The sequence below is a fragment of the Chanos chanos genome, chromosome 4 (genome assembly GCF_902362185.1).
Source record: "Chanos chanos chromosome 4, fChaCha1.1, whole genome shotgun sequence".
Lineage (NCBI taxonomy): Eukaryota > Metazoa > Chordata > Actinopteri > Gonorynchiformes > Chanidae > Chanos > Chanos chanos.
In genome coordinates, this window is record NC_044498.1 from 31,065,799 (window position 1) to 31,079,442 (window position 13,644).

At 43.0% G+C, this 13,644-nt stretch overlaps 1 protein-coding gene across 2 annotated transcripts; it reads left to right on the top strand.

Annotated features, from left to right (window-relative positions):
- The first annotated feature begins 1,646 nt into the window (after window positions 1-1,646).
- On the top strand, window positions 1,647-13,055 carry actr2b (actin related protein 2b). Of its 2 annotated transcripts, XM_030771417.1 has the most exons (10): window positions 1,647-1,740; window positions 3,795-3,905; window positions 4,592-4,606; window positions 6,327-6,542; window positions 7,175-7,247; window positions 7,499-7,635; window positions 8,037-8,186; window positions 9,632-9,777; window positions 10,408-10,540; window positions 11,370-13,055. In XM_030771417.1, exons 1-10 carry the CDS (start codon window positions 1,693-1,695, stop codon window positions 11,538-11,540), a joined length of 1,200 nt encoding a protein of 399 aa, XP_030627277.1. In that variant the 5' UTR covers window positions 1,647-1,692; the 3' UTR covers window positions 11,541-13,055. The 2 variants fall into 2 exon arrangements, with proteins under 2 accessions (XP_030627277.1, XP_030627276.1); XM_030771416.1 differs by lacking the exon at window positions 4,592-4,606.
- Window positions 13,056-13,644: the final 589 nt, after the last annotated feature.

A 13,644-nucleotide genomic window follows, 5' to 3' on the forward strand; every position in this document is an offset into this window, starting at 1 on the left:
CTTTATTGTTGTATTTCACTGTGCAAATTTTCTCTCCCAACTGACTTTCTCTCCCAACTGTCAGCTGTCATTGTGATGAAATAAGCATGCAACAATTGTGAGTTGTGGACGGATTGCTCAAGGATGGTTTGATCTAACATCGAGTATGTCACCATAGACTATGTTACACGCGGCTAAATAAGTTAATGTTGTTAAAAATAGTTGCAAGCAAATATGACTGATTTCATTTTTAAGGCGGTTGGGCTTACTCATGATGACTAGGTCACCGAATTCACAAAAAAAAACAAAAAAACAAAACAAACACCTAGCCGCTATATCTATAGATTTTAAATACAGTAAGAACACTGAGTGAAAAAAACGCTTTGTTGACTGAACTTCCTATCTTGGGCTACTTTAGAATGCTGGTAACAATAACGTTAAAATATCGTCGGTATCATCCATACTTCACCATTGCGTAAGACCAAATGTTATCTTCATATCGTATCATTAAATTTGTGCTTCGCTCTGTGTGCTGAGACCAACACAATCATAGTTGCATATGTGCACATAGTCTTTTGATTGTTGCAAGACACACCCCCACCCTCACTCTGAAGTACTCGAGAACTCGAGCTTTTCAATAAAGTGTTCAGTTCAGTTGATTGTCCCTGCCTGCTATATGTGCGTCTCGGAAGTATAGTGGCAGTCGCATCATTGCAGAAGTAAATTGGAAATCTGCGAACGGAATACCTGGGATACCTTATATTACTTGGTATCCTAATTATCTAATCCTTGTATGTTTGTTTTACGTAGGATTAAAGTGTCAGAATGAGATGAGTTTATAATTCATTATCAGGAGTCAAACTTGCACACCCACACCGGTGATCCATAAAGTCAAGGCGACGCCTTTGAGCAAATAACTCATCATGTGGGTTTGCAAAATCTGTGCGTTCAGAAACAGTCATTTTAGATACAAAAAAGGTTTAGACAGATTTTTTCCACAAAAACGTCCACTGAGTAGCAGAACTGTATGTAAAACTGATGCGTGGCTTCAAGAGTTCAGGAGAAACTGGACACAGAGCGTTAATATCCACACATTTGGAAAATTGGGTGCTTCATAACGCGGTCGTTACAGTGTGGGAAACATTGTAAATAGCAGTTAAATAACAAAGCATAATGTTATAATGACAGAGCTGGTAAAAGTAATAAAGGACTGCAGTCTTCTACATGTCAGTGCCAAAGCCACTACGCAGACGCAGATGCGTATCATTAAAAAATTAAATGTTGATGTTCTTTTTAAGTTCATTAGAGGATGACGAAACGTTTGGGCTTGTAGGCGTTCAATGTCTCCGTTCCTCTTTATGTTTTAGAAATAAAAGAGCAGTAGAAAAAAACCCTCTATAGAAAAGACATGCCGTAGTATCACCAAAACAACACAAACACTGACGTTCTGTTGTGCAACTCTTATTTTGAAGGTTGATTTGGTTGGTTATAGGATAAATCATTCATAAGGCATTGCCAAATGAAATCATGATGGATATATATATACTGAATTACGATTGGTTATTTGTACTTTCAGTAAATGGAATCAGGACGAGAGGTGGGATTTAATTTGTCACAAACCGGAAAAAACCTTTCGGGGCGCTGAGTTGTAATTTCCGGCTCTAGGAAGAAAGTTGATCAAGGAAGGTTTTGTTGGTTCCTGGATTTTGAAAAATGGACAGTCAGGGAAGGAAAGTGGTGGTTTGTGACAATGGAACCGGGGTAGGTAAACCGACAGAATGTTGTTTGCAGATGATCTTTATTGATCTTGAATTTTTAAAAGCTTCTTTGACAATGGAAAAAAGATTTTTTCAGAAACAGGAAGTCAGCAAGGCTTAGCCACTAAGCTAACTGGGTGGGTAGGTAGAGGAATGTGTCTGTCAGCTACTATAATGCACCATAAATCGTTTCTTTAATGCAGTTAATAAACGCAATTATATGTTATATGACAGGTATCCTTCGTTTAATTTGTGGTAATAAGACATTTTAGAACTTCCTCGCAGTTGTGTCAGTGAATTCAACCGATTCCGCTCATCCTTAGAAAAGCTCCCATCTATGAAGTCATATGCAACATTCTTCTTTAATCTCGCTCGTCGCTTTGGAACAGTTGCTACCGCATGTCACTATTCAGCTGCTGCTCCGAAATAGAGCGTCAGTTTTAAATGAACTGAACATACCTACAGTCAATGCAGTTGTACTCCACTCATAGGGTTCAGTTAGGGCAGTGGGCGAGGGCTATACGGAACACAGACAACAGTAAGACACTGAACAATTTTTAGGTGACTGTTGGGTAACTACTAGGACAGTGTATCCAAATAGTTGTTATTATTGCACGTTTCACGACCATCAATAACAGTTACTTTGTCCGTTTCAAGTGTTCAGATTCACAGTGACAAAGTTATTTGCTTGTGAAATTATGATAAACTGCCAACTTCCTTCACACGCTATTTGTTTCGAGAGGGGTCAAAAGGTGTGTCGCTCGCGTGCCAGAAGTGTTAAAAGGGCCCGACGTAAGGCAGCCGTTTAGCAGCTACTCTATATTCAGCACCACTAGCTTGATAACACTGAATTAGTCTATAATTTGTTTCAGACCAATGCCATATTCATTAGTCCGAACGCGAATTTCGTTCCTCGATATCGCCCCACATTTAACCATGAAACACATCTTAATAAGGAGGCACTGGGTTCGCTCAACTCTCTCCACAGGTAAGAAAGCCTATGAACCAGTCGATGAGGTAGTTCTTTGGCCAAGGCACTCACTGCTTCAAACAATGACAAAAAATACAATATTGTAAAACAAAACGTATTTGCAATAGCTGTTTTGGTTTGTTTGTTTGTGAGCATTCCTCCGACAATCTGTCTACCTGGTAAATGGACGTGATTGTGTCAGCGCGCAGAGGGGGGATGCTGTTCAGTGCAGGCTGTCAGGGAGAGCTACTTTGGCAGAGGCAACCGTGAGGTAATGAGTCAGAGGGAAATGAGATCAGCCCTTCAACCACAGCCTGGACCCAGACAGACTGAGCTAGTATGACTGTTAGGAAATGAACACAACTGACGACCAATAGCGTATTATGCTGGGCTGAAGTTTTTCTGTATCAGCAGATATTCTCTGGACTTGCTTTTTTCCTTAAGACTCTGTACCTCATGTGTTGAGTTAAGAATAAACACTGTTCCTTTCTGCCTTTGAAGTCTGCTTCTCAGTTTTGTGACAGAAAAAAAGTTTAATAATAGATACGATGACTAATGTAGAAATAATCGCAAAATGATGGCATGAAAGGAGAACACATGATTAAAAAAGAAGACATAAGGTTAAAACTAAGAATATCAATAAAAACAAAACGAAAATAGTTTAGTGAAGTAACATATAAAGTAATAAAGACGATCTTAAGGCAGAAACTTGATTTTTATTTTTAAAAGTGTATTTATTATGTCATGGAACACTATTTTAGAATAAATATTTGAGTGTCAGTCACTGAGAAGAAGAAACTCAGCTCCTGAACAGGTGAAGATTTGAAAGTGGCTGCAGATTTTTACCCCTTATTCAAGTTTGTTTTTAATAGACATTTGTGTCAGTGTCATCCAGTGGCTGTCTTTCATTATATGAGCACTGGTTTGTGTGGAAAATAGTGTCAGACATGCTCTAAAAAATGTCAGCTTCGCAGCAAAAGCCAGTCCAATATTAAATCTCTCTCTCTCTCTCTCTCTCTTTCTCTCTCTCCCCCCTTCTCCTTCTCCTTCTCCTACTCCTTCTTCTTCTTCCTTATGTATCCCCACAGTTTGTGAAGTGTGGATATGCAGGTTCGAACTTCCCAGAGCACATCTTCCCTGCCCTTGTGGGCAGGCCCATTATCCGCTCCACTGCTAAAGTTGGCAACATTGAGATTAAGGTACAGTCCTCATCTTTCTCTCTGCACTCTTACCCAACACAACACTACAGCCTCCATTCTGCATCATGTTCTCTGTCTGCCTTAGATTGATCAATGGGCCATTTTTAAACCTCTTAGAAAAACAAAACAAAACAAAAAAAAACCCCTACAAGCACCTTGTAACTTCAATGTACACCTCCCCCTTTAAATAATATGTGCAGTTTTATAGCAAAGCGGCAGATTTGATCATCATTCTGTACAGGTGTTTGCGAAGTGTTTATCTGAATTCACAAGAGGAAACCAGTGGTGTCTCTGTCTCTGCTTCCTGTCCTCACTCATTCACTCTGGTCTGATGTGCTCAGTTGACTTTCATAAGCCATATTTGGTAATCCATACTTGACTCTGCAATGTCATTTCTCCTCACACATATACAGCCCCCCCCATGACGGCACGTTTGGAATGGGCCTAAAACTACCTAATGACTTTTGATCCAGAACTTGCCCTGGATCATACTTGGAAGAAAACAGTTGTTTGCAGTCATTTAGGCACAACTGTTTGCTGTAATTATTTGTTGTCCCTTGCATTGCTTACTGCTCAAGTCTTTTTTTCTGTTGGGGGATCAGTTCTTCTCTTATCTGTTACTCTTTCTGTGATCTACCTTTTTATGCCCTTTTGTCCTCTGTCTTTTTTTTCTCATGTTGAGGTAGAATAACAAAAAGATGGTAAGTGCAGTTTGCTGTGTGCATTTTTTTTGTTTGTTTGTTTGTTTTGTCCTGGTTGCCTGCCAAGGAAAGTGTGATGCTTTGTATGGTATATCTCAACAGTAAAACTCAGCAAAAGACAGTTATTTTTGTTTACTTTTGTGTTTTGTTTACTTTTATTATATTACATTGACTGCCTCACTGATATGTTCTCACCATTTATTAAAAATATTTCTTCTCTACCATCTTTTAGCTGTTTGAGTATAACAAAGTTTGTTGTAGTGAAAGACTCTTTGTTCTAACTTTTTGTCGAGTTCTGAGTGTTTTTTTTTTTGTTGTTGTTGTTTTTAGCCTCCCCACCACTTCCTCAAGAGTTTTTTTCCCCTAGTACTCAACTGCTCAGAATAGTGAGCTCTTTGCAGTAGAAAAGAACATGACATATTAGTATGAATATCAGATGTTGAAGATTGGCCTATATTCAGCTGTCCTTAGCGAGTAACAGTTCCCCTTTCTCATGCAGAAGTGGTTCCATCCACACAAATAACTGTATAAAATTATTTTCTTACTGATTATCATCTTTTCTCAGACTCTCAAAATGTCTGCTGCTCTCTTTTGTGACAGTTTCTTTTAAGAAAGAAAGAACATTGCATAATGAATGTAATTTTATTACTTAGAGGCCCCCCCCATCTCTGTTATGAGGTTGAAGATGCAGTCTTTAGGTTCCTTATGTATCTGTAAAGAGTGGGAGACTGTGAGACTGATAGCTGAATGAATGAGAGGAATTTGTCAACATTGTATACCTACATCATTTAAAAAAAAACCTGATCAACTACAGCTCGGTGAAAACACAGCGGTGAGGACAGGAGAGATTGGCGAATCTCCCCCGTAAATAAGTTGTGGAGATGGTCTTGTGTTTAGCTGAGATTGAGCAGTGCAGTGTGCAGGAAGTGAGGCAGACAGATGAATTTAAAATACAGTGGTCCTTCATTGGGAACACATGGATGTGCCAGCGTGGAGCTACATCAGTGCCAAAGCACACACTGCGCTCCTTCTCTCTGTATTTAAAGGGATGCCTCAGTGGGCGGGGCTCTGCAGGGGTGGTGGTCCTGTGTGGAGACTGTGGTAGTGTAACATGGCGACAGATGGGATGCAGTGAGGCTAAAGAGATCCCACTGAGGCGATGCCCGCTGGCCCAGTGCCTATGAGTCTGTACTGAGGGAACTGAGGGTTGAGGGTGACAGACAGAAAAAGATGGTGCAGGGGTGTGGAGAGAACAATGTTGATGACTAACGGAGTTCAGTGCATGGGTTTGTGCATGTAGAGGAAGTGCTGGTTAATCTGACTGGCCTTTTCAGTGGGCGTGGCCTGAGTCTCTCCATCTCATCTCTCTGTGGCTGCGTGCACTATGCCTGCGCTCGTAACTGGCCACTGTACGGGGGGGTGGGGGGTCTGTAGGCTCACCTCAGGGGTCGTCTCAGGACATGGAGCAGGGAAGCGGTGGACATCTGTCTGCGAGGATCTGCAGTGCTCCATGGTTCTGGTGTGGACATGCTGAATGTTTGATTCATAAACTGGGACTAAGCTCCATTGCTCTGTCAGTGTAATGTAGTAATGCGATGTCCTTTGCCTGGTGTGTAAGCACAGTGCTCCTTGAAAAAAAGCATCATCTTGATCAGCAAGGTGGACTTTTAATGGTGGTGATTTGGATTTGACCTTTGACCCTTAACCTTTGACCCCACAGGACTTGATGGTGGGGGATGAGGCTAGTGAGCTGCGTTCCATGCTGGAGGTGAACTACCCAATGGAAAACGGCATCGTTAGAAACTGGGACGACATGAAGCACCTGTGGGACTACACCTTTGGCCCCGAGAAACTCAACATCGACTCCCGCAACTGCAAAATCCTCCTCACCGAACCACCCATGAACCCCACCAAGAACCGTGAGAAAATAATTGAGGTGTGTGCATGTGCGTGCATGTGTGTGTGTTAGTGAAAAGCGTAATACAGTTTAGCTCATTTGGACATCAGTAAGAGAGCTGTAATGAGCTGTGTGTTTTAGCTTTGCTCTGCACACAGTTGACTGGGGCTTGACATACCTGCTGTACTTTGTGAGTGACAGGGCTGTATTGACAGAATGCTGTGAGCTGACTGGCTTGTGTGGGAGGATGTGCTCCTGTCTTGAATGACTCTTGAATGATATCTCTCTATTTCACACACACTCACACTCTGCACACATGGTTTCACTCTCACTCACTCACTCACTCACTCACTCACTCACTCACTCATACACACACACACACACACACACACACAGATTCACTTGACTGGCTCAGTATTTGCCCATTATCTCTTTGTTTGGGTTACACCCAGTCAGTGTCAGATTTGTGTCTCTCAGTTCTCATTGTCCCAGAGGTTACACAGCCAAGCCTCCTGATGAAACATGGGCCTTGGTTTACCCTTTGGAACGTGTTTGTAGTTTCATGTTCTTTTAGTTTTTTAGCAACACCTGCACAAGTACTTTGTCCTAGCACTAGTGCCACCTAACACGATTTACCGATTGAACGCTCATTTTAAATGTTTATTTTGCAGGTGATGTTTGAGATGTACCAGTTCTCGGGAGTTTACATTGCAATCCAGGCTGTGCTTACACTGTATGCTCAAGGTATGTCATTAGACATAATGAATAAAAGAAAACATTGGCCACAAATATGGTTAACTTACATGTATCTTTTCTCTCTCTCTCTTTCTCTCTCTCTCCCTCTCTCTGTCAGTATGTGTTTGATGTGTGTTATACATATGATTCCTCAGGTGTGCAATCCTGGTTGGCAGCAGAGGAGTGCTGTGTGTGTATGTGTAGTCCTTTGCCATGTGGTTTTTACAGTCTGTTGAGTGTATTTTTTATGTGCTGTGCAGGTCTGTTGACTGGTGTTGTGGTGGATTCGGGTGACGGTGTGACTCACATCTGCCCCGTGTATGAGGGGTTCTCCCTGCCCCATCTCACACGGAGACTGGACATCGCAGGACGCGACATCACCCGCTACCTCATCAAAGTACTGACATCTCACCTGTGTCCTGAATGCTGTTTACACAGCTTTTTTTTTTCCTTTACTCGTCTGCCCATCTGTGTCTGTCCTCTCATATTTCCAAGCAACGCTATTGTCTATTGTGAATATTACATAGTGAAGCCACACTAAAAACTGAGTGTGAACTCAACATGTTTCTGTTTAGATGACATTTCTACACCCCCCCCCCCCCCCCCCAAAAAAAGAAAACAGAACCAAAACCTAAGACTGGGGCGTTAGCAACCAGCATTTTTGTCAAATGTTAAAGGTTGAAAAGAGAAAAAATAGCGGCTAATATCTAGACTCAACATCGTAAGGCAGAAGAAAACACAAAAAGCCACAGGAAGTGAGTGAGACTGGGCATGTGCTGTCTGTGTGTCTGTCCACAGCTGCTGCTTCTCCGAGGTTATGCCTTTAACCACTCGGCGGATTTCGAGACGGTGCGAATGATGAAGGAGAAGCTGTGTTACGTGGGCTACAACATCGAGCAGGAGCAGAAACTGGCCCTGGAGACCACTGTTCTGGTGGAGTCTTACACGGTCAGTGACAACACAACCTGTGTCAACACAGAATTACACAGCACGTTACAGGTTTGAATAATGAATCCGTCTAATCAGGCTGCACGTAAGCCACTGAAACACTGCCTTTTGCATGAGCTTTTTCTGCTCTGAAGTGGAAGACTCACTGGTGCTTAGAGACCTTCATATGAGATCAAGAGTTTTGTGTTTAAAGCGTTTTGTTGTACAGTGCATGACATCTGTCTGTATTGGTTATGTTACTTGGAAATAGTAACATTATAGATGACTCAGGGGTGGTATGGCCTGTGGTTTTTATATCTACACACGCACAAACACACACACACATAAAATGATAAAAAGTTTGGCACATGGAGACTGGTGGTATTTTCATTACATACCAGGAGTCATTTGAGCTGGACCCAGTTGGCAATACAGCTGAGGTTTTAAACCCAGTTTGAAAGTCAGTGTCTTCAGTCCCGATGTGGAGTGTAATTTACTCCTCTGCTCCTGTCTGTGGCTTTAACTACCCCACAACAGGACATGTCCCTCTCCTCTGTAACCATAGAAACATGCTGTTTGGATGAAATTGACCTGAAAGGGAATTCCCCTGTAGTCGATGCACCGGTCAAGCCAGCGCATGCCGATTGGCTTCTAATATATTGAGGGACAGAAGGGTGGGGGGGGTCAGGTTTTGGGGTGTTGTGAGGCGGCTGACCAGTGGCTCCACCTTCCCTGAGACCAGAGGCGTGGGTGTGGAATTTTCCTCTGGAGGGCTTGCTTTTCTTTCCAAAGTGTTTTCTGTAGGAGGGGAATTGAAAAAAAAAGAGGAAAAAGATAAAAAACAGAGTGTGTTGAAACAAGGAGGGCAGTGTGGCACTGAGGCTGGACTAACCACTGCTCTGACATCATTTCCTGTGTGGCTACCGTCCCCGCCCAGCTGGGACGCTGCGTCTCTGCCGCTGGATGGCCCCTCAATAGACTCTTTATGTCCGCCCACGCAAAGCCACCACCGTTTTCTCATTACTCATCACAACTGGACTGGGCCATGGCCCAAAACCCAGGGCCCAGGCTCACGCGTTCTGTCTTCTGTCCAGTCTGTGCTAACAGGAACATTGAATTATCAGTGTGTGTCTGATGTTCTGTTCCCAGCGCTGAGAATGAAACGGAAGCATGTGCTGGAGATGTATTCACTGATAAAATCTTTTAAACAAAGCTCTAGTTAAAGGCCTCGTTTGTCTAATTGACCAGCGGCTGGTGGAAAGTCTTTGGTCCCTGTCTGTGTGTTTTCCTGTCTGTGTGTCTGCCCCCCCTTTTTTTGTGTCAGTGTGTGTGCGCGCCCGTGTCTGTGTGGATCCATGTCTGTGTCTCTGTATTTGTGTAGCTTCCTGATGGCAAGGTGATTAAAGTTTTATCTGTGTGTGTATGTGTGTATATGTGTGTATATGTGTGTGTGTGTGTGTGTGTAGCTCCCTGATGGCAGGGTGATTAAGGTGGGTGGAGAGAGGTTTGAGGCTCCAGAGGCTCTGTTCCAGCCCCACCTCATTAATGTGGAGGGTGTGGGTGTAGCTGAGCTGCTCTTCAACACCATCCAGGCCGCAGACATCGATACCAGGTGAGAATTTGTCCACCCCAGGACCAAACGCACGCACACACACACACACACACACACACACACACACCTGCACGCTGTACATCAGTGCTATCCTACTCTGTGACACTAAATATAAAGACATATAGAGAAGAAACATACTCCTCAGGTATTTCCTCTCTTTGAATAACAGCATAGAGTCAACCACATATTAACCGTGTGTCCAGAAATGAAGAAATATTTTACTAGCTGATTTAACCCTCATCACATTACCTGCTGTCCTTTTCCTTCGAGCAAAACAGAAAGGGATATTTCCCCACATTTAGTGGTTTACTCTCACTGCAAGAGTCCATCATATTTTATACCACATTAAACCTCAGATTTAAGATACAGCTGAATCAGTCTTTGTCATCCAGTCCGGGCGAGCTGACCCATGAAAAGGTGACATGTGGTGTAAATAATTCGTAAGTAACAGTCACTCATTGTCAGTTTTAGATGTCTTAACTTCAGCTCAGGGGCAAAAAAAAAAGAAAAAAACAGGGGAATCTGCTTTTTTACTTTCTGGCCATAAAAAGCTCTTCACCCTTCCAGTGCCAATGTCTGAACAACAGTGTGTGTTTTTTCTGACTGATTCTCTCTCTCTGTCTCTTCTAGAGCGGAGTTCTATAAGCATATCGTCCTGTCCGGAGGATCCACCATGTACCCTGGCCTGCCGTCACGGCTGGAGAGGGAGCTGAAGCAGCTGTACCTGGAGCGTGTGCTTAAAGGAGACGTGGACAAGCTGTCGGTGAGTCTGCATTTTCAGAATGCAAACACACTCCACACATCAGAGAACTGTTTGTGAGAGGCAACCTCTTCCCATGCCATAACTCTCTAGGGTTTTAAATCTCATGTCCTGTTTGGATCAGAACACTGAGTAAGGCCTGTGTCTACGTCTTGACCTTGCTGTGAGTTTCAGTGTGACCTATGCCGCAGTAACCCAGCCCAACCAGCAGAGGGAGCTAAATCCCCTCAGCACTGTCGGGTTTGCGGACAAGGGAGGTTGGCTGGCCAGTGGTGTGGGTGCAGGGGAACAGGTTGCACCCAGGCTGCATGCTGACTGGGCTAGGACTCATGTCAAACCTGGCAATTAGCCCAGAAAAGCGTTTTTTGGGTGGCTGTTAGCAGACAGCTTGTCACGACCCTATTTTTAGATGATCAATTATGGATGGAATGTCAGATAGGTGCTTAGCAGTGTGTCTGTCCATCTTTTCCAAAACAGATAAATAAATAAATTAAGTTTCAGTTACTTCATTTATGCACTTCTATAAGGACCTTGTAAAACACCAGTGCGACCAGCACACAGCTTGTACAGGTGGCCAGTTAACCCCTTCCAAATGGCACCAGGATTCATAGCCATAGTAATTTGTGGTGCTGAATTATTCTCACCAAAGGCTAAAGGGTATGGTTCTCCTCAGAACACTAGTATTTGTGGATGATTAATTCAGTGATCAAAAGTGGTGCCCATCATTTCTACCTCAACTATGAGAGGAAACTGCCTCATTTTTCATCTGTTTTTCATGTCCCCACCCTCCCCATACTTTTTCCTCACTGTCTGTCTGTTTAACACCCTGCAGAAATTCAAGATCCGCATCGAGGACCCCCCCCGGCGTAAGCACATGGTATTCCTGGGCGGGGCCGTCCTGGCCGACATCATGAAGGACAAGGACAACTTTTGGCTGACGCGAGAGGAGTATCAGGAGAAGGGTGTTCGTGTCCTGGAGAAGCTGGGAGTGACAGTCAGATAAACGCAGACAGAGTCCCCTTACCCTGCAACATCCACATACAGTCTCCACACACATATATATCTATTTACCTCTCATCTCCTCTCTTCTGCTACTCATGCCATTTGGTCGGCGGTTGTCGGAGCGATAGCGGCTGTGCTGTGTAGGGTAACGGGGGCGTGAGTTTTGAGCATTGGTGACACTGTATCTGTAGCTGAATGTCATGTCAAGCTGACGTGACAGCATCATAAAGGTGTCACGACCCGTCATTTGAACTTTTATGTCAATATACGTCAGAGCACATGTGTCCAAAACCAGTGGTCTCACAGTGAATTGTCTGGAAATTGTCTCAGCTTTGGTGTTAATACCTTGTGCTTGTGGTAAAAGGCATTCTGATGTGGACTAGCTGTTGTCCACACATATGTCAGCTGTAAAAAACAAACAAACAAAAAAAAAAAACCACACAAAAAAAACATGGGTTCCCTTATGATGCGGTAGGGTCAGCTGGGTAAATGACAGTAAAAGTGTTTGTGTATTATTTATGTGTGGGGAACGTGGTGGAACCTGATGGTCAGTTTTTCCTGGGAAGGACAGCGTTCTCTGGCCAGTGTAACCGCCTCTGACACTGAACAACCAAAATGAATCACAGCTCCTCTTCCTCCCTGTTCACTCCAGCCATCACGCTTTGCACCGTTTAGACAGGCCAGCTGTCTAAGAGAAAGAAAGAAAAAAAGAAAGAAAGAAAAAAACAGTGCGGCTTTTCCGTCTTTTGGCTTTTTTCCCCCGTCATCTGTATGTCTCTTCCCTCCTCTCCTTGGTGGGTTGTTCTTGTCCTAACAGAGGAGAGCTGTCTGATACTGCTCTGTGGCGCATTGGGGTGGGGTTAAAGTGTATGGGCTTTGTGGAAATGCATTTTTTATTTTCTATTTGTTTTTTTTGTTTGGGTTGGTGTTTTGGTCATTTCGACCACTGCCTTCGTCACTGACTCTAGGATCCCTGAAACATGGACATTTGTCTTCTTTCCTCTTTCTAGCTATTCCAAATAAGGACTGAGCAGATTTTTATGTTTTTGTTGTTGTTGTTGTTGTTGTTGTTGTTGTTTTTTTAAATATGTATACCTATATATTCCGGTTGTATTCTCTGTGTAGCAGAGGGGTTTATTTTGCAGGCATTTCTTTTTGTAGGCATTCATTATTTCTGTGTTTTTCTTGGCTTGCATTTTTGCAGTGCGTGACTTGAGTTGTATTGAGGAAGAATGGAGTTGTCTGCTCACATGCAGTCAGTGGCATCCCACTGAGAAACGTTTGAGTGTTGGAGTCATTATGAGGGACATAACCCTCCTGGCTGTGTTTCCTCAAAGTGTCACTCAGAGGTCAGGGTGGGGAAGGAATATGGCTAAAAAAGGAATAAAAAAAAGGAAAAAAAAAGATTTGGTATCTGTAAAAGTGCAGACATGGAAAAACGCTGGTTTTTAACGTTTTTTTTCCTTTCCTATCATGGTCTCGTGTATACTGGAGGGACTTCATGCGCAGTTTGTTTGTGTGTGTGTGTGTGTGTGTGTGTGTGTGCGTGTGTGTGCGTGCGCGTGCGCACATATGTATGTATATTTTTTTCCTTCAGTGCCAGATGAAATTCATTTAACTGGATCTTTTGTGTTTTGTTTTCTTCTGCATTTTTTGGTTCATAGCATAACTGCCTAACGCTGATTTAAATAAACAAAGTGATTTATAAATAATCAAATTTTCTATGTTCATGTTTCTTTTGAGGATCAGATCTGTGGATGGCTGATTTGAGGTTAGAAGGTCATTTTATGACTAATTTGTATCAGATGAAGTATGTGTGTTTCTGTGTTCTTTCCTCAAAAGAGGTTCACTTGAGTTTTTGTTGAAAACAAACATTAGAATGGAGTGGAGTCCGTGCAGAGAACCAGGATTAACCGCAAGAAACTCAAGCCATTTGTCCTTGACCGTCCTTGACCGTCCCACTGCATCCCATTTGGCACTTTGCATAGATGAAGTCAGCTTGTTCCTAGCATCACATTGCAAAGTATAAAGTGAAGACCTGTTCCTCGTTCTCTTTGACTTGCTATAAGCACTGTTTTTTTTACCTCATCTATGGATGTGTTTAG